The sequence below is a fragment of the Pholcus phalangioides genome, unplaced genomic scaffold, assembly GCF_987345545.1.
Source record: "Pholcus phalangioides strain wild (caught in Gottingen) unplaced genomic scaffold, Ppha-v1.0 ptg000042l_1, whole genome shotgun sequence".
Classification (NCBI taxonomy): domain Eukaryota; kingdom Metazoa; phylum Arthropoda; class Arachnida; order Araneae; family Pholcidae; genus Pholcus; species Pholcus phalangioides.
Genome location: NW_028301628.1, coordinates 21,188,214 through 21,210,230, shown reverse-complemented (window position 1 = coordinate 21,210,230; position 22,017 = coordinate 21,188,214). Strand labels below are relative to the sequence as shown.

At 39.3% G+C, this 22,017-nt stretch overlaps 2 protein-coding genes across 2 annotated transcripts in view; one reads left to right on the top strand and one right to left on the bottom strand.

Moving 5' to 3' along the window:
* The first annotated feature begins 14,622 nt into the window (after nucleotides 1–14,622).
* On the top strand, nucleotides 14,623–16,056 carry LOC149064642 (uncharacterized). The gene has a single exon (XM_089254936.1). It carries the CDS (start codon nucleotides 15,311–15,313, stop codon nucleotides 15,713–15,715), a length of 405 nt encoding a protein of 134 aa, XP_089111062.1. The 5' UTR covers nucleotides 14,623–15,310; the 3' UTR covers nucleotides 15,716–16,056.
* A 2,219-nt stretch (nucleotides 16,057–18,275) lies between these two features.
* The window catches only part of LOC149064641 (hepatocyte growth factor receptor-like), a 64,789-nt gene continuing 61,047 nt past the window's right edge, over nucleotides 18,276–22,017 (bottom strand). Inside the window, exon 21 of the mRNA XM_089254724.1 lies at nucleotides 18,276–21,778. Within this exon, the coding sequence (XP_089110850.1) occupies nucleotides 21,601–21,778 (178 nt within the window). The 3' untranslated portion in view covers nucleotides 18,276–21,600. The remainder of the gene's footprint in view (nucleotides 21,779–22,017) is intronic.

Sequence of the window (22,017 nt, the reverse complement as noted above, 5' to 3'; positions counted from 1 at the left end):
TGTTCCTGGAGCCACTTTGTAGCAATTCTGGACGTGTGGGGTGACGCATTGTCCTGCTGAAATTGTCCAAGTCCGTCGGAATGCACAATGGACATGAATGGGTGCAGGTGATCAGACAGGATGCTTACGTACCTGTCACCTGTCAGAGTCGTATCTAGATGTATCAGGGGTCCCATATCACGCCAACTGCACACGCCCCATACCATCACAGAGCCTCCACCAGCTTGAACAGTCCCCTGTTGACATGTAGGGTTCATGGATTCATGAGGTTGTCTCCGTACCCGTCCATCAGCTCGAAGCAATTGGAATCGAGACTCGTCAGACCAGGCAACGTGTTTCCAGTCCTCAACAGTCAAAGAGCGGTGTTGTCGGGCCCAGGCGAGGCGTAAAGCTTTGTGTCGTGCAGTCATCAAGGGCACACGAGTGGGCCTTCGGCTCCGAAAGCCCATATCGATGATGTTTCGTTGAATGGTTCGCACGCTGACACTTGTTGATGGCCCAGCATTGAAATCTGCAGCAATTTCCGGAAGGGTTGCACGTCTGTCACGTTTAATGATTCTCGTCAGTCGTCGTTGGTCCCGTTCTTGCATGATATTTTTCCGGCCGCAGCGATGTCGTAGATTTAATTTTTTTACCGGATTCCCGATATTCACGGTACACTCGTGAAATGGTCGTACGTGAAAATCCAGATTTCATCGCTACCGCGGAGATGCTATGTCCCATCTCTCGTGCGCCGACTATAAAACCACGTTCAAACTCACTTAAATCTCGATAACCTGCCATTGTAGCAGCAGTAACCGATCTAACAACTCTGCCAGACACTTGTTGTGTTATATAGGCGTTGCCGACCGCATAATGTCGGATAAACAAGACTCTACAGTATTTTGGATTGCTGCTGTCTTAAGACACAGCAGCAGAAAAGAGTTAAAATAAATTGATTTTACATGACATCCAACCAGTGCCGTCTTAATGCATGGGTCCGACCGAGCACAGCCAGAGCTGGCACAGCCCAGAAACCTCAAGTGCAGAGGGGCCTCATGAAAATCTGGTTCAAATTATCGAGAGTAAACATTTCTAGCAAGGTGGGGGAGGGGGGCCTCAGAAAAATCATTTTAGCCGAGGGCCTACGATATGCTATTTTTTTTTAAAATATATTTTATTTATGTTTTTACATTTTTTTTTGTGAAAAAATAAGTTTTTTAGTGAACAAATATACGAAATTTCTCACCTGATTTTTTTTTTTTTTTTGCAAATAAATGCGAAATTTATAATTTTTTTTTCTTTGGGAAATTTACGTATACCTACTAATGCTCTATCTATGGACATGGATGGGTCCAGAAAACATGCAGGATTTTTTTTTCATGCATTTTTTATTGGTATTTTTAAACTGAAGGATCAGGAAAGGAAATAGAACGAAAAAATAATAATAATCAATCTAAATCTCTGAATTCAGCCGCTAAAAGGTTAATTGAATCTCGGGTGGAATCTTTTCGAAAGACGAGGTTTCTCTCAAAAAGAAAAATGGCAGTGATTTACAGATCAGTATCTTATGAATGTATTACTTAAAAATATGTACCATCATATACTGTATATTCATTCGTAAATTTCAAGCAATATGAACTTGCCTGACATTATTTTTGAATTAAGATAAACAAAAAAAGGTTATGTGCTTTATTTTTATTATATCTTCAAATTGGGTGTATGTAATATTCACACCATTCCTTTCTCCCTAAAGAAAACAGTCAGTTAACCAACCTCTTCGGAGGATGTCTGATCCTTGAAGATTTCTTCGAACAGGTGCTGACGTTTTCACCTTTGCACATCGGTTGTCTTCGTTCTTCTTCAATCCACTCTCAGCATCTGCATGCTCTGTAGCTGAAGGAACACCGATAGAAGTCGTCCCACTGTCTTCTTTATTGCCTCCTTATTTTGTGACATCTGATGATGGCATGGCTTCACCACGGTGTAGCTGATCCACGTGCCTGAAGAGAGAACCCGAAGGTGTTTCAAGACGCACCATGGATCTACTCATAGTACCCACAACAGTTCCTTTAATCCAACGCGGTCCTCTGCCGAAGTTCCTGGCCCACAACTCATCTCCAGGATGAAAACATTTTGCAGGACTAGGATCATCTGGAACTGGAATATAGCTTTCCTCTGGTCTAATCAAGTCCAAACGAGATCTCAACTGCCTTCCATACATGATCATCGCTAGAGCAACACCTGAAGAAGCAAGAGGCGTTCTGCGTAAGTCGAAAAGTACTCTTTCCAACCTCTCTTTGAAAGAACCAAACTTATTCATTGCTAATCCAGCCTTCACAGTTCTCACTGCTCGTTCAGCCAATCCATTTGAGTTTGGATGGTAGGGGGCTGTTCAAATATGTACAATACCACGACTATGTAAAAACGAAGAAAACTCTTCACTAGTGAATGACGGTCCATTGTCAGACACTATGCTTTTTGGAAGCCCAAAACGAGAAAACAAGTTATGCAATACAGAAACAGTAGCAGCTGAAGAAGTTGAGGGCACAGTAATCGCTTCTACCCACTTCGAAGCTGCATCTATGACAATGAGAAGTGTATAGCCTTCCACTGGACCAGCATGATCGATATGTATTCTGTCCCATGGAAATGAAACTGTGGTCACTGGCCAAAGAATATGCTTGGCAGGAGGCATGGATGCATTTTCTTGCCATGACACGCACGAGCGAACAAGAGACTCTATGTCATTATCAACATTATCAATTCTCGGCCACCACACACTTGAACGTGACATAGTTTTCACCGCTGACATTCCTTGGTGGCTACCATGAAGTTCATCTATAAGATGAATCGCAGAGGTATAAACACTCTAGTTCCTCGTAATATCACACCTCGGCCTACGGAGAGTTCAAATGAATGTAACTCTTCTCTGACAGCCTTTGGCCAGCCATGCTGGATGTATTTCTTGACTTCCACCAGAATAGGATTTTCATCTACAGCAGCAGCAATTCGGTGAGAAGTTAACGGACTGTCATTAAACTGTCTCAATAGCAATACCACATCCGTTGGCACAGGTTCTTCATTACCCTTTATATGACCCAGTCCAAGAGAGAACATGTCACTATGTTTCCGCTGCAACATTTCCAATGTGCTAGGTACTGACTTAACTTGGTTTACACTTCCAGCTGACTGTGCAAGAAAAGACGATAAACCTAAAGGCCCGATCCAATTTCGACCTACAAGGCTTACTGCCCCGGCCTGTACCACTAGTAGAGGTAGCTATCACCCACAATATTTTGATTGGATGTTTTGTAAATGACTGCAGTCAGATTTCAGTTTTTTTTAGATTCGGAAAAACGTTCTTGTACTTACGGTACACTGCCGCAGGAACTAATGAAAACAGTGCTCCCGACTCGACATTCATGGTACTTGCAACTTGTTAACTTCCGGGGTATTATTTTTCGATTTCGATCGACATATCCGTATGAAATGCCCGATTTTCTTGCAACCGAAGCAAGTTGAACCTTTTGACGTTAGACAAATGTCGCGGATCCCCACAACGATAACAGCTTTTGCTCTCCGGTGAAATACGTTTCGATGCCGAAACTCTGGGTGCTTTGCTCATTGGTTTCTTTACACGAGTCGATGACGAAACCTCGGATCCATTGTCCGGTTTCTTCTTGGGATGCCTTCGCGCCTGAATTTCATAGGCCTATCTGGGCCCGTTGGATTTCCCACTATCAGCCCATATGGCGCTGGGAATGGGGGTAAAATTCTAACGCTGCTCTGGTCTGGTTCGCGCCTGAATTTTGTGAACATTTTCCATCGCTGGTTTATTCAAGTCTACCGCATCTCTCTCCACAGCTTCCATCGAAACTATTTCCGTTGAGCGAGCGAACGTTAAATTAATCTCGCACAGCAACCTCCGCTATATAGACTCATCTTGTATGCCGCAAACGATACGGTCGCGGAGCATGACGTCCAACATTGTGCCAAAATTGCAAAATTCTGCTAGACGTCGTAATTCGGCAATGTAAATGGAAACCGTCTCACCCGCCTGTTGAACTTGTACCTTTCGACGATCTCGGACGGTACTGGATCGAAGTGCTGATTCAATGCTTGAATCAGTTCATTCAACGTCTTCGATGTCGGCGAATCCGGAGAAATTAAGTTCCGCAACAGTCCGTACGTCGACGCACCGATGACTGTCAGGAATATAGCGCGTTTCCGACCATCGTTTTTGACATTGTTCGCAATGAAAAATTTCTGCAAACGTTCTGTATAGTGTTCCAATTGCTGTAAATGTTCCATGACTCCAGCGCAGGATCGAAACTAGTCACGTTGCCGAAACTCATCATCACATCATCAGGAGAGAAACCTAGGCAGTTCGGCAAGTCACTGGACGAGAGAGAGCAAAAAAGCAACACGGAGAAACACATCCCATCCTCGTCACCAATGCAAAATAATCACTTTGAACTGGTAATTACACCATTTAATAAACACAAAAATATGGACAGTTATACAACACAACGGACACCATTGCTATCCCGACATCGACTGCGATCCTTGTAATACACACAAATATTCTCCTTGGACATGAAGCCCGTGCTGCTATCTGTCAGTCACTTTTTCAGTTAGTAATATTTACAACATATCCAAAAAAAAAACTTTGCATTAAATTGGCATTTTCACAATTATGCAGTTGAAGCTCAAGGGAGACCAAGGGGTTTACTTCTCCCAAGGGGAGAAGCTTATAGCGATGCCACGAGACGTAAGATATATAGAGTGCATGTATAATAATCCGATGTAAACATCGTACAGTATATAACATATGCGTAATATACATGAAATGAGATAAAATATAATTATGCGTACAGACAACATCCACAAACTATGCATGATTCAATAAACAATTGCGCTCAGCCCATCAAAGCAGAGTAGCAAAATTCAAACAAGATATTATTAAACATTGAATCTGAAGTATATGCTTTGGATAAATAATATATCATATATGAACATGGAAAGAATACAATATTGACATCACTGACAATCGCAAATAATCGGGGAATTTCACCAAAATATCACTATATATTTTATTGCACATGGGGTTCGGAAAGACATGGCCATTAAGGTACATAGTCTGAGTCCGAATCAGAGTCCAAAGGGATCTTCTCTGTCTTGATATGCCATTGGTCTCGGGAAGATGTGCAATTCTTGATTGTTTTCTTATTATAGCTCCGTGGAGACAACATGCGTTGTTTTGTCGTTCCTAGTGTGTGAACATGTGTGGAATAAACAACATACACAAAAACACTCATGTCAATGAAGAGAGATATGTGTTTGAGAGAGTGAAAAAAAATTTCCCCCTGCGCGCAAAAAAGAAAAGTAAAAAAAAACATGCGCTTCTGAAAAGGATGACAAAAGGGCAAATTTTCTAAACCGTGAGAACCAGGGCCGCAACTAGGGAGGAGCAGGCGGGTCTCGTGCCCCGAGCGCTAGACCCGAGGGGGCGCAAAATTCATCTGAAACCTCCCCTTCAACATTACAGGGGGGGGGGCGTCAAAATGCACGCTTGCCCAGGGTGACCAAGCATCTAGTTCCAGCCCTGGTGATGACGCTTGAAATGATAACATAGAAGAGGATATGTCCACCTAAAGAACGACGTCTGGTAACCCTATAGTTAACCCGAAAGAAAGAGAGACCTCTCTGCTGCCCCCTTATTTTTCCGCAATAGTAATGTAGTTATGAACTTTTGAAAAAAGTAAAAGTGCTGCCATCTATGTATTCATACGTATACTAACTTATTAACGATTCATCTGCAATTCATTTCTATCACTTTCAAAAAATAGTAAAAAGTACTATCTAAATCGAACGCGTGTACTATTATTCAAATAAAATATAGTTAAATTTAATATTTGGTTGATAATAATAACAGTCACTAAAACTTTAAAGAAATCTTTTGAATAGTACATAAAGGTATAATACCATCAATAAGATCGGTATCACCTTCTCTATGGCATCTCTACGTTGCCAGTGTGCTGTGCTCATTCAACGGCTTCGTTTGAGCCAATCGTGTAGTATTGGAAAAATCAATTTGTGATGTCCTCCGACAAGTCGTGGTAATAGAGGAGGTATCTATATACAGTATATCTCCGTCTTAACTAAATCACTCATGTTCGAGCCGGAACATCAAGTCAAGCTTGTGTTGACACCATGGAAAATTTGACCGGCATAAAAAAAAAATTCAATTAACTGGGCAGAGTTGACCGATGAGAAGGTGATGCCATTTTTGTCATTAGAAAAAAAAAAAGTTTTAAAATCAGAAATTTTGCATTTATTCGCAGTAAATGATTTCCAAATGACAAATTTCGCTTTAAAAAAAAAATTGGCCGTATTACTGGAAAGTGTTTACTTTTTTTTTTTATTAGGCTGTAATTGGCAACCTTACTTGCCTTTGACAATTTTGTTTCGCTATAATTGACAACTTTACTTCGATAATTTCTTTGGCTATTGCTACGATCAAAAAGGGTGACCTAGAGATAGTGGGCCAAGCGGGTTAAAATTCGAGGAATGAGTATTCAAAAAATAGCCCACATACGCGCGGCGAAACCCTAAATACACTTCTGATTAAATGAACTGCTGCAGAGAGATACATACTCTGTTTCAAGTACACGGCAGGCGTCAAAATGCGCGCTTGCCCCGGGTGACCAAGCATCTAGTTCCAGCCCTGGTGAGGACGCTTCAAATGATGACATAGAAGAGGATATGTCCGCCTAAAGAACGACGTCTGGTAACCCGAAAGAGAGAGAGACCTCTCTGCTGCCCCCTTATTTTTCTCGCCACAGAGAGCAACAGGCCTACAACGATAAATTATTCAATCATTACACTTCACTCATAGTTAGAGAAAATGGTGACAGATGGCAGCACTACACATAACAAGCATTACACAGAAACAGACTTCACGTCAGGTTTCACTACACGCACATTCCCGCATGTACCAATTCGTTAGAGGTTCCGCAGAGGAATATGGACGAGGTGCATGTGTGGTTTAGTAGTAGTAGTTCGTACACGGCAGGGGCCTCAGAAGTGTTTAAGACTTGTGGGTGTTCGATTCGAGTTTTACGTAGGAAATTTTGATTTCTAAAGTAATGATGTTGGTGCTCGGGCCCATGCTGCGAAATACTGTGGGTGCTCGCTACTTTTCCGGTCATTCCCATGATCACACTCTAGATCAGCGTTTTTCAACCTTTGTGAACCCAAGGACCAGTAAAAAGTCTGAAACAGTTCGACGGACCACTTGTGCCCCGTATTACGGGACATTCTTGTGGCTATTATTTTATACATTTGTCCCGTTTTTTTCAACGATAATTATTTTAATTCGTAATTTTTACTAAAATCGTAAATAAACAGCATTTTAATATAAATTATTATTACTACAGCTGTAACTACAAATATTCAGCTCACACATATTTGTCAGGTTCAACGACTTTTGCTCAATTTTTCAATGATTTTAACAAATGGGAATTTCGCCGACTTATGGGAACGTTCTCTTTGACCATTCGGCTACGTCCCGTATTTAAAAGATCCCAGTTCCCCTTATTTTTCTCAATGAAATATGGCCATTCAGTCATTTGAATGTTTTTTCGTCGAATTACATTTTTATTCACTGCGATTTGTAGTAGTCCTTCATTTCACCCCCCCCCCCCGATCTATTTTAGCAGAAATTATCAGATTTGTAATAAATGGCATTTCTTAGCTACAATTAGGGATATCCCGTGTTTAGGATCGCAATGTCTCGCATTTTGCTTGATGAGGAATGGTAAAGCAGATTATGGATATGTACAATTTTTATCTGAACCCAAAAGATTATCAAGTTTTGCAGTTCCATAATTTTTCATTTATGCCTGCGAACCACCTATTCAAACGTCACGAACCACCCCTGGTCCATAGGTTGGAAAACGCTGCTCTAGGTCACTGTTTTCGTCGCTCACTAACCTGTTCCCTTGCTATCTAAAAAATATACAGTGCACAACAAATTAATTTACCTGACACTAGGGAGTTTCGTCTCGCTCAACATTTATGCTTACAATAAATAAAAATCCAAGTATGTTGAATCTGTACACAGGGTGTCCCGAAGTCTTTATTTGGGCTTAAACATCATTCAACCATTCTTCGTAGAGTTATGATCCTGATGTTAAAAAAATGTTCGAAATGAGTTCAGAAATCTTTCTGTAAAACGTCGAAGAGTGAAAATACAGGGTGTCTATAATTAAAAGATGCTATTTTAAAGTAGCCTACAGGCGAAACCAGTCATCAGAAAATTGTGAAATTTTGTAGAGGACTTCGTGAAGTGGGGATGGAAATTTGTTTCGGGGGAAAACAATTAGTTGAACATGTCGCCACCAGAGGGTGTTCCCCTTTGAATACCTGTAGCAAACATGTGATGTCACGCAGCAACTCTTATAACGTTTAAAACCTGAAAACATTCGCGGAAATTTTGTTTCTCAATGTTTTTGCTGCTCTCAATAACGATGAGTTTACGCGATCGCGCTTTCTTGGTCAAATTGTTTTACCAAACAGAAATTCCGCAGTAACTGCTCTACGGAAATATTGGACTTTTAAGAGGATTCAAAAAGGTCCAATGAGTGTTAAAACCTTCGGAGTATGATAACGAAATTTTAAACCACAGGATCGTTGACTGTTCGCGTCCTGGAACAGGAGAAAAACCCGTTTGTGTATAGCCGCAGTGTAGGAAAGCACTAGTGTCAAGCATGTAGCACAAGTTACACAAATTTTTTAAGGCTTTAATTAGACTTAAAACCGAGTTATTAAAAATTTACAGGAAGTTACTTCATTTTTTTCATAATGTGGGGATGAAAGGACTAAATACAGGATGTCAAAGTGTTGACGTAAGGAATAGGGTCAAGATTACACAAGGTAGGTCCGGTCTTCATTACCTCGAATAATCGGGTATCCTATTGTAATTAAAGGTCACTAACACGCGGTCATCTGGAACATAGGAGCGTGTGCGTGCACTACTTTATTTCAGTTAAATAAGGAAAGTTCTCGCCGGGCAGACAGAATACAGTATCTCTAAGAGATACGCAGAACACTATTGCTCAACAATAAATCTTGACGACAATAAATACAGACAATATAGATATTTTTGGCACAGTGCAAGCAGACCGACAAAACGGTGCATAGAAAAAACAAAAAAAAATTCTGCAATCTGTCACTTTCATTTCGAATATGGAAGCCAAATGATAGCACCTCTCCTACATGAAACGCGCATAACGCTGAAGTCGTAAATACGTCAGGACCACGCACAATACACGCTAAACACTTCCCCACCTGCCCCGAACAGGTGCATGTCGGGAAGAGTTCCGTTAAAAGTTCGCCGAAGGATTATTTAAGAGGTTCATGCATGAGGTTTCTTTTCATGTAAGAGGTTTCAGAACAAGCTATTGCTGGGAGAGACAACAGTGTATCAAAAAATTTCTGATTGGTCCAAATTTCCATTCTTGTCTGTCAACAATCGATCGAAAACAGTACATATACACATATATATGCGGTATAGTACATGAGCTAGGTTTGTAAATTTTAAATTGAACAGGGAGGATTTAGAAGGGCGGGAATCTTTAGGTAGATTGACGAGATTCTTCCTTTGGTTTCTGGTTAATCAGTTTGATTTCAAATAAATCGAACACTAGAGCTGGTGCAGAATTACCGCGTGCGGCGGGTGTTGGAGAGGTTGAGCGAGATCCGTGGGAAAATGCACCGACACTATAGTGGGTAGAGGATAACAGAGAAGGGATTTCAAGCGCCACTTTTTACATGTTAAATGCGGCAGCAGAGGTGTAGGGGGCTGTGGTTGGGAATAATGTAGACAAAGACCTTCAAGGTCTTGTCTCATTCTGCGTTTGACTGCCAGTTCTCAAAGACTCAGTACGAACAGCATTACACGGGAATCTGCGAGTGTGGAAGATGGCGAGGGCGATGTGGCCGAGGATTTACTCCTCGGAGGTTACCGTGCGATTAATCGACGCTTGAAAGGATTTAATAGTGTCATGATGCAGATGAGGTGGACGAGAGGTTTGTCCTGGGAAAACAATATTTCGATTCAGTGGAATTCCGTTCCTCGAGTGGAGACTTTTATCCCAGGTCATCGCATCGAAATCACACTCGTGTGATCTCGATCACGCGATGAGTGTGATCTGTATTCAGAGATCTATGGTGTTAATTTTTTTTTTTTCAACTTATATTTTAGAACACGTTTGGTTGTTATTAATTCCAACTGACTGACTGACTGAGGTATATGTCAAATTAATTGAGATCATTTTAGAAAATATGAATTCGATAAGTTGTGGCTTACCATAAAAATTTGGAATTCATAGAGCTATGTCCGAAGGAGGTGAAGTATCAAAATTCAAGAACGCATTTCATAATTACAGTATCTAACTGCCAATTATCTGTGCAAATAATTGACAAATAAGTGTGGAATCCTCCAACTTATGGTTACAACAGAGTTTATATATTTTCGTTCTAATGAATTGCGTGATCCCCTCCTTGTTGCTAGAAAGAAAAGAGAGAAGCTGACCTGCCCTATCGAGAACCCAATGATTACGGAAGAACTTTTCGAGGTGGACTAAAGATTACCGCCGGCATTATCACTAAAAGGTTTTGGCCCAAATTTACGCGTAATTGTCGCATAAACCGCAAAATAGGTGTTCTAGTGATACAGCAGCCGGTGCCATTTCATTGCATACTTCTCCTATTTTGGGGGTAAACGAACATAGCGTCTAAGGAATTAAAATAGGACGGCTAAAATAACCAAAGTAACTAGGCTCCTTTGGCAAAACGCCCAAAATATAGATGATTTCTTAAACGAAGGATCAACTAGCGGTAAAAGTCGATTTTGGGATAGCTTAGAAGCAGCATTAATTGATGCAGATAAATACTTAGCAGAAAGAACGCTAAACGAAAACCCAAAATGCCTAACTTTCATGGGCTTATATCAAGCATACCAAAATTATTGTGAAATGCATCCGGTTGGGGCTGAAATTGTTCAAAAACTTTTGCACGCATACGCCAACTGCTCAAAAGAAAAGCAAAACAAAATCCACTTCAACAAGAGCTTAGAAGTGCAATAAAGCAAACAAATAATTTGGTGAGTGCTAGCTAAACAAGCGCTGTCGAGGCAGGTTACGATACTGCTTACACCGCTGACGTGCCAGTCGAGGATAATTTTAATGATACGCAACCTTCTACAAGTTATGCTAATATTAATGCACGTCAAAAAAATAATAGAGAAACTAAAACAGGAAAAATAAAATTGTTGAAACAAAAAAATGTCAAACTGACCAACAACCAATCAGAAACCTTGGAACAAGATGTTAATCCTTCAAGTGAATCTGATATAAATAATGGATGTAAACACAGGGAAATTTTTTCAATATTGTCATCAACAAAAAGACGAAATCAAAATATTAAACAAATTTCAAAAATCCCCCCCCCCTTCCCACTCATTTAACTAACATAGAAAACTGGACACAATTGAACCACCAATTCGAGGCACTTTGCTCGAATGAATTTTTGCTCGTAAGGGCAAAATATGAATGAAAATTTTAAATTACAACTCAATAGTAAAAAACTATGTAATTGTCACTTGATATGTGAAAGAAAATAAAATTGAATATCACACATTCGAAATAAACCCCAGAGACTCAATTAAAGTAGTAATTACAAACTTACATGCCTCCTGTAAACCCGAAAACATAAAACGACTAGAAGAAGTTGGTTTAGAGAGAATATCAGTTAGAGTCCCCTGACTAGCTTCAAGATAAAAAAAAACCACTTCCTATGGTTTATTGTTAAAACACCCAAGACTGAAGGGATAAATCAAATCCAGATAATTTAACGCACATAAGAACCACAGTTGTAACATAGAAACGTAGGCGCAAAATCATTCAATGTTTTAAATGCCAGAGATATTTTCCTGGTCAAAAATTATGCTTTAATACAGAACGCTGTATGAAATGTGCGCAAAAACGCTGGGCGAAAGCAGATGGACCTCCAGTGTGCGTTCTATGCCATGGAAGTCACATTGCTAGCTGGGCAGAATGTCCACAAAATCCCAGAAATAAAAATAAAACCTTTTTCAAAAAAAAAAATCAACCACAAAAATAATAGAGGAAATAACATTAACAGACAACAAATAACACAGAAATGATAAACAATCCACACCATATCTAGGAGAACAGAAAAACACAAACTTTAATGAACAGGCACGATTGGTCAGAAATGATGCAATAATATAGAAACATACGATCTATCTAGGATTAACAAACTTAAATAACATTAAAGAAAAACGAAACTAGGCATAGAGTTAATCAATGCGTGTGTATTACAATTATATTGAATGGTTATTTGTTTTGTATTGTATCAATGTATGTACACATCAAATTTCATTAAAATCGGTTATAGTAGTTCTAGAGATAATCGACCAAGTCTGCAAATTCTCTTAATTTCTTACACCAGTGTAGAACTAAGGATTGCAGTTGCTTACAAGCCACCAAACATAATTTTAACACAATACAAGAAATTTTTAACTGCACAATGCTCGAAACACATAATTCTAGAATAATACTTATTTCTATAACACCTACACATTATCCCAGACCAGATGTATTAGATCGCTGATAAAATATACACTCCAATTGTACCAACGTAACTGAATATATAAAACTCTGAGACCTCTAGAAATAGAGCATGTATAGGGAAAATATCATAGAACCCATTAAAATTATCGACTGGGAACCAAAGAAACCTAATATAGTTAGAGGCGGGAACCGAAAAAGCAGGCTATATAGCTAGGAAAAAAATTTTATTTTTTTATCAAAAATTATGAAACACGCAAAATATGCCTTAAAATCTTGAAAATATGCGCGTAAAAATAGCGAAATATGCAGACATAGAAATCCGAGATCTCTAGTGATAACAATATCCGAATCATTACATTGCCCGGGCGGGATTCTAATAAGCAGCGTCTACTGCATTTAACGGCAAAAGGTACCATCCTCGCATTAGTGAACTCAGCCAGTTAATTGAACTTTTTATTTTATTTCTTGCGGTTGAAAATTTACCATCGTGTCAGCTTACGCCTCATTGGATGTTCCGGCTTGAACATAGGGTTTTTTTGTTGTTGAGAGAATGGAGGAATATCTCCCATCTTTGCCGTAATTGAACGGACAACACAATATCACTTTGTTGGATAATATCACAATTGGCTCATTCGAAGCCGTCGAGCGAGCTCAGCACACTGGCTACGGCGAGCTACTGAAGCTAAGATGATACCGAATAGTTCATCGTAACCAACTCTTCATATACCTGTTCACAAGAATCTTTCAATTTCTAGTGACTGTTATCAATAATGATTGAAAATTAAGTAAAGTAATGTTTTATTAAATATAATTGCATCGATTTCAAATTTAATAAGGTTTTTTGTCCCTTTTTGAGAAATCACGTGACATTTTTTTATTTACTTGGGAAAAAAGAAAATCTTTAATGAGTTAGGATATGTTCTAGTCGATAGATGGCAGCATATTCCAATACGTATTCTCAATATTTTTTTTTTTCTAACAGTTGTGGGGGCTCGGTCACGACCACCTAAATTACTTATTATTATCTAGGTTATCTAGGTGGTCGTGTCTGTGTGCGGGTGTGTGATTTCCTTTCGGCTATGAATATAAAAATATACTGCATATATATGTTACGTTGAATGTGATAAATTAGGCATGATGGCAGAGCATTTTTGTAAGTTTGATGAATTTGCCGGCGATTATGCATAGTACCCAAGCGTCGTTGGTAAATTTAATAAATACTAAAGAAAATTAACATTTTTACCTACTATTATGCTTAATACCCAAGCGGTTAAATCGTACTATCATAGGCGGAGATTGACTTGGAAGTCTGGGGGGCGGGGGCACGATGATGATGATGTCAATTCATATATACATATACACATTAGATCAGTCGACTCCAACTTTGACTTTGGAGGGGCAATGCCCCCCCCCCCCCCCGTATCTCTGCCCATGCGTACTATATGATACACTACACATGATAATTCATACATGTATTGTATTATTATATCGGAGTACATAATAAAATTTTTTATCATTATCCAACTGCATTCATCACACATATGTGAGAGCAGGGCCGCAACTAGATGCTTGGTCAGCCGGGGCAAGCACGCATTTTGGCGCCCCTTCATAATGTTAAAGGAGACGTTAAAAAGTGAAATTTGTGCCCCTTCAGTCCGGCGCCCGGGAGACCAGATTCGCCTGTACCCCCCCCCCTTAGTTGCGACCCTGTGTGTGTGTGTGTGCGCGAGAGAGAGAGTTTTTTTTATAGATATCCGATAAGAGAAGCACGAGCGAGCGATGAATAGCCATCTGTTGTCATTTTTAATAATTTTTTGTGGCTTTAATAATTGCACTGCTCCGCTAATTTATTTTTTGTTTTTATATGTTTCTGGGCGAGATGAAGATACTTGAATTTTTTCATAATCTTTTGAGGACGACACCTCGGGATTCTTTCACTGTTAGGCAGCTCCGATGATGCCAACCATTAGAGATGGGGAAACTGAGAAAAAAATCTACTCACACCGAAGACGATAAGCTCGGTGTCTACCGAGCACAACGCCGGTCTATCGCCATGGGCGATTTACTACCGAGTGAGTTGTACCGGAAATGTGAGTGTGTGTGTACTTAACAGTCTGAGTGCATATATATATATATATATAGTGTTGTATCTGACTTTTCTGTGCTGCCATCTACGTTTCAGAAGTGAAATGTAATGATTGAATATTTGTACCATTGTAGGCCTGTTGCTGTGTGGTGAGACTTTTCAATGGAGAAATCGGCTTGCATTCGCGCCTCGAAGTTAGGAACTACAGAAAATCATCTTCAGCTCACCAGCTAGGTTACTAGCATATTGCATGCCATAAGAATGAATTAACGTTACAATCACGCACGTCATCTTCGCTGAAGTGAGCCCTAAATCAGTTAGCATTTCGTACGTTTCTGTTGTTTTCAACAATATTTTCAAATCACTGATCATGCGATTTTGTGGGGGGCGGGGAAGGAAAAAGGCAGCTTTTAAAATAACATGATAAAGATTAAAATCGATTGGACAATCGGAAACATGGCACACGACGAATCCCCTTCGAGCTCCCCACACCATTACGTGGAGCGAAGAATCCATTCGGGAAATCGTGAACGATGCTGGAAGCACTGACGAAACAGCAATAAAACTCGAACTGATTCGTAAAATGGGTGATTTGTCGGAGGAAGAATCGCTGATGCAGCTCTTAATCGATTGTGGTGCGCTGCCGGTACTCGTCGACTGTTTGCGATACGATGCAGAACCGGACCTACAGTACGAATCGTTGAGGATACTGATCGACGTATCCTCAGAAAATAGCGAGTGGGTTGAGGCCGTCATAAGCGCTGGTGCATTACCGCTACTGTCAAGATTCCTGCTGGACTCTCGGAGCGAAGATTTGTGCAATGAAGCCCTTTCGGTGATGGGCAACATCGTAACAGACAGCGTTCAGTTTAGGGACCAAGTCATCGATCTCGGTGTTTTACATTGCCTCGAGAATTTGATTGAACCGGATAAGTCACTGCAATTCTACCGTACACTGTCCTGGTTCATTTCTAACGTCTGCAACTAAAAGGAATCTCAAATCTCTGTGAGAACCATCAACCAGTTGCTACCGATGATACGGCGACTCGTACCCTTTTCGGATCCAGATATTTTGATCAACATATTGCCAGCAGTGTCGGATCTGTCTCCAGTTGAATCAGGATCCCAGTTCTTCGTGGATTCTGGCATCATTACCAGTATGATACAGTTTCTCGAACACGAAGATGAGAACGTTCTTGCAGCCGTTCTATTCACGTTCATAAATCTCACTGCCGGTGCATACGACCAAACCCAGGTCATTCTGAAGTACCGCTTGCTGGAAATTTTTTTTCACCTAAAGAAGATATGCAGCAGTGGCACGAAGAAGAAAATGACGTTTGTATTGGTTAACATCTGCTGTAGACCCGCTGGAATACAAGCCATCATTAGCGCTGATTTGATGCGCCACATAATAAATTACTCATGGAAACAAAGAGGCAGTTTATGCCATTTCTAATATCATGCATGCTGGGACACAGAAACAAATCGCATTATTGACATCTCAAGGAGCTATCCCGCCTCTATTCAGGTTTCTAGGAAGCGATGGTTTACCGACCATGGACATAAGGCTGACAACATCAGCACTGAACAGAGTTCTTGAATCGGACGGACAGTTCTTTGTGCATCTCGATGTTTAACGAATATTGAACGGGAGAGAAATCATACCTCACAAAATTATTCTTATAACGAGCAATAAAGAATATATATTCTTTATATGTTTATGTTTACATTTGATGAACGCAGGTGTCGAGGAGATATGATCGAAGTGTTCAAAATTTTCAATAGGATGGATAGGATGGACCATGAACTTTTAGTACACCGCCAATCGACTGCTTTTACAAGGGGACACCAGTATCGATTGGTGAGGGACAATGCAAGGTTACGGTGTCGCAGGGAATTTTTCTCTAATAGGGTTGTTAATAAATGGAATAGCTTACCCCCGAAGGTAGTAAATTGTAGCAGAATTGACACGTTTAAAAAGAAATACGATAAACATGTTGGGGTAAATCGAGAAGCTATCCATACTTAGAATAAGACAACCGTAAGTATTCTTTATGGGCATTGTATAATATTTTATCACGTGTATATATTGTTTATAATTTGTGTTAATTGCATTTTTAATGGGGTTGCTGTATTTTTGAAATATATGACATCCATATTTGTTATGGGCATCTTTTTATCAGCCACCTTGTTGGGCAGTTTGCCTGTTGTGGCGTTGTATTTGTATATTCAATTTTGTAGGACTTTCAGCCAGAAAACTAAATGCGACAACAAACACTCCACGGCCAAGGGTATAAAGTAGTGTCTCTCAAAGTGCGCGTCGCTAACCTTTGTAAGTGGCGTTGTGACGAGTTGGATATATTGTTTGTGTGCCTATTTACGTATGTTTTGAGGTGGCTCTTTCATATGCTAAAATATCTACCAAACTATTGTAGAGCCGCAGTGAATCATGAATTTGGTGATGGAGCCGCTGGTGACTAAAGTTTGAGAACCACCGGTATAAATGCCCCTATTTCCATGCCTTTTTTGCATCTCCTCATGTGGTTTCGATTATCTGTCACCTACCTGAAAAATACGTATCGCTTTTAGATATACAGGGTGTCCCATAAATTCGTAAATAATTTTAAAAAATCATAGAAGTTGAAGGAATTGGGATATTGAAATGCAGTTTGGGGAAAAGGTTATTCTCACGAAGGGGGGATTTTTTTTGTAAAATTGTTCAAATTTTTGTCGATAAAGGGCGCTGCACGGAAGCAAATTACTGGAAATATGCAAATTATAGTCTTGTAGAACGCGGGGTGTACGATAAACAGCTCATTTCTGAATTTTCCCGGTTGCTGGTGCTTACATAAGATTTTCATTGATGTTGACATGGGGGGGGGGGGGGGTTTAATGGAGCTCTATTGGTAAAGTTGTTTTACCTCAGCGAGAAGAATCGCCGGCTGAAGTTTTACCAACGTGTCGGACATAGAAGAAATTGAAGAAAGGTTCGGGACCTAGACACTACCTGACTCATGAATTGCTCTCTATCGACAAAAAATTTTAACCAATTTTTTCGCTGTACCAAAAAAAAAATAGGATAGAATGTGTAGCTTTAAAAATCCCCCATATTGCCTCCCCATTCTGTAGCAGGCCTCCAACCAGTGAATGTAAAAAAAAAACCAAGAAGCGGCAAGAATTGCCTCGGGGCTCCCGGGTTGGAGCTGTCAGCTCCCCCAATGGGATCGGAGTGGGGGGAAAGCTCGAGCACCTTCATTATTTTGTGGCACCGGTCTGATATCATCCCAGAATTAATTTAGAAATCAAAATCTCTCTCCTCTATAAAGATCAAATTAACACCCACAGATCTAAAAAACGGCTCTGGTCCCATCTCGATGTGAGGGGTGGGCAGGAAATACCCAACAGGCTTTGCGTATCTATTTGAAACCGTAGGAGGTTTACGTATGTCTTTTCGAAGGTTTACCGATTATCGATTAAATTGTATGACCATTGTAATTTTTTTTTTTTTTTTTGCTTATTTCAAGAATTAATATCAAATAATTGCAATTTACAAATTTATTATACAAATTTCGATGACCAGAGACAGATACATGTTAACCGATATTCACAGAAAAGTTTGTTCGTAAAATAGCTCTTGAATCGATCAAATAATATTTTGATAACGTGGCATTTCTCATGGAATTGCCATTTTTTTAAAAGACGTGTGCATGGAAGCTTGATGTCATTGTAAATTAAAACTGGAGAATTTCATTCAATATGCTGACATTTTATTCTAGAATAATGATACGCCTATACCAAGGAGGACGAACCTTTAGGAGAGAGCGGACTTCTTCATTGCCTCGCAAACGTGTCGTATGCCACTTCATCAGCTCGAAAATGTATGGCGGGTCACTTAAGTCATGAGTCATGTTTAAATGCGCCGTAGGTAACTCAAGTGATCTGTTGACCATATGTCGTGGGTCACTCGAATGGTCTGGAAATGTGCCACGGATCACTTGAATGATCTGGGAACGTGCCACGGGTCGCTTAGTTCAGTCAGTTGGTTAGTCAGTTACAGTTCAGCAAAAGGATGTTTAAATGTATCACTTGAGTGATTTGTAAATGTGCCGCTTAGTTCATTTTTACAAAATTAGGTTGAGGTCGCATGTCATGGGTTGAGCATATATGGCTTATACCGAAAGCCACTTCTTATGGTGAACGAACATTTACACGCAACTGCAGATCAAAGAGGGAATAGCAGTACCATTGTGCAACGTTCTTCATGAAAATATTTACAAAATTTTTCAGATCCTCATGATCAAACTTTCACAAAATACATCTACTTTTTTTAAGGACACACAAGCTTCCCCTAGTATATATAATTAATTAGAGACAATGAACATGGATATTACAAAAAATTTTCAATCAACAGATTGAAATGTGAATCATGGCAAGATTTTGGCACAAAATAACACTCGTAGTAGTTTTATTACTCAAAATGCAGACAAACTCAGTTATAACGACATAGGAGATTCTACGAAATTTCATCGTTATAACCGAGGTTGACGTTAGCAAGACTTTTTTTTTTTGACGAGAAATATTATCAGAGGCAATCAAGAACTTTGTATGAAGTTTTTATTTATTTATTTATGATTGGGGTGACCAATTTGATCGAGAAAAATACGCTAAGGTAATTAATACGGGACAATAGCTGATTCTCGCAAAAAAAATGTCATCAAATGCCGATAAAATTACAAAAAAAATTGTAATTAATTGTAAAAATTACAAATAATCTTTGGTGGGGAAAAAAAGAACAGGAAGTCTGCTGAGAAATGTACTTCATGGGAAAAAAATGAACTTGGCAAATATGTGAGATGAAAATTCATAGTCATATTCCTGATACCCACTTTGTAAATCATGCAAATTACATTCATTCCTGATTTTAGTGAAGATGGTTTTTCAACGAAGCTTGCTGTAATTCCAAACGGGATATTTTATGAAAAATAGTCGGAAAGGTTAAAATACGAAAATGTTTCATAAAGTGCGCATGTCAATGAGCAAGTCAGGACGTCTAACATGTAATAAACCTGCTATTCAACTTATTACAACATTATTAGGTGTTAATAGAACAATAGACGAACGTTCCCTGGAAGTGATCAGATCTATTCATAGGAATTTCTTGGGAAAACGTCATTGAAACGGAAATAAGAGTGACGGAAAATTTGGCGTCATATCCGAGGTGGTTGCTTCATATCGAGGTTATAAGCAAGATTAATCAACATTATTCTTATGGGAATCAGTCCGTACCGCCAATTATTGACGTTATAGTCGAGGTGTCGTTATAACCGAGTTTGACTGCACTTGTAAATTTTCTTTTTACAAATTTGCATTGTGGAAACATTTCATAACACATTCTTGAATGCGAACTTGAATCATAAAAACAGTAGCTCAAATTTAAACATTCAAACATAAAAAAAAAAGACTAAAAGCCATCAAATATCACGCAAGCTGTAACATTGACTTACGAAAAGCTTCTTGGGCAAAATATGGAAAAACAGAATTAAAGTTTCATTCACAATAAAAAAAATACTGCTACAAAAAGGAGGATTCAAAATGGTGTCATGGTTGACATATTGAAGTTTTGACATTCAATGAATTAATAGCAACGTAGTTATTTCGCATCAGTATCCCTCAATACAACGTTCACTGATACGGCAAACTGTTCTTCAATAAGTGACTAGGTCCAATCAATGGAATCCGAATGATCACACCACTTGAAACAAATACTTAAAACACTATAGCGCATGGCTTCAACGTTAAAAAGTCTCACACGTGAAAGGCACAAAATGGTATCACACTGATAATGACATGTGGTTTTTTGACTTTATAACTGGGGTGCACAACCTCCAGTCCACGAGCCAGATTCGGCCCGCAAAGGGGGTTTCCATCTGACCAACTAAAGTTGTTCCGGTAGAAAAGTATCAATATATGTACAACACTATGAATACCCAGACTGCCCATATTTCTTTCATAAAAAGAAAGGTATCACCAAAAAAATTCTCAAAGGCAAGTAAAGTTGCCATTCAAAGCGAAAAAGTTTGGCAAAGGCAAGTAAAGTTGCCAACTATAGAAAATTGCTGCAAAAGTTGCCAACTATAGAAAATTGCTGCAAAAGTTGCCAACTATAGAAAATTGCTGCAAAAGTTGCCAACTATAGAAAATTGCTGCAAAAGTTTCCAACTATAGCGAATTTCTGCAAAAGTTGCCAACTATAGCGAATTTCTGCAAAAGTTGCTAACTTGTATGTTTGACAAATACGAGAGATAAATGTATTCATATCACTATAATTAATCGTGATAATTAGAGCCATAATTATCATGACATAATCTATAAGTCATGAAAATAATCTTAACTCTTGTTTTCAAAAATTCAACTTGCCTCGTTGAAAATAAGGGGGGAAAACGGGACGTTTTTTTTATGAAAAAAAGTTGGGACGGTCAAAATTATACGGGAATGGCCCGAGTCCTATGGTCACACCTATATATATACAAATTTCTGGCCCGCGGACTAAAAGGCAGGGCCGTCTTAAGAGCATCATGGGCCCCCAGAGCCAAGTGATTTTTTACCTGGAAAATTCTTGAAATATCAACCAGTTCTTACTTTTGTGAGGCCCCTCTTTTCCTGACCCCCCTCCCCCCCAGGCCGTGCTCGGGTGAGCCAATGCGTTAAGACGGCACTGCTAAAAGGTTGTGTGCATGCACCTTTGCTTTATAATGTTCAGATCATAGTTCACTAGCGTTACCTCACAGAGGTTGACAGCACATTCCTCCATCATAACGTTCGAAAATTGATGGAAAAATAAATAAGTTGCAATATGTTCTTGTTTTTTTTTTTTCAAACATCTTGGGTTGAAATTTGAGGGCAATTGACGTACGTGACGTCTAATCCAACTTTCCTCTGTTTATGCCTGATCTCTAGTTTCGTTATTATTCCCTGGACTTCAGCTTCCAGTTCAGCAAAAGTTGGTCTTTTTGTCGGGTTTACGTTCCAACACTTCAACATAATCATGAACCTAGAAATAAATACCAGGAAAAATTTGAAATGAAAGAAAATTAGATTTTTTTTTTGTGAATACATTATGTTGTTATATTTCAATTTAAAATTGAACCGCGCTTTTCCATTTTGGGGTAATTGAAATATAATCTTTCAACCTAAAAACAAGTAACTAATGCAAGACGTGAATTCCATTAATTTAACCCACCATTTTAAGCTATAGGTAATTTGCTTATCACAAAAATGCCGGGTTTTTTG

Excerpts from the sequence above, each read along its gene's own strand:
- LOC149064642 (XM_089254936.1), top strand. The coding sequence starts at position 15,311 with ATGGGTGATTTGTCGGAGGAAGAATCGCTGATGCAGCTCTTAATCGAT.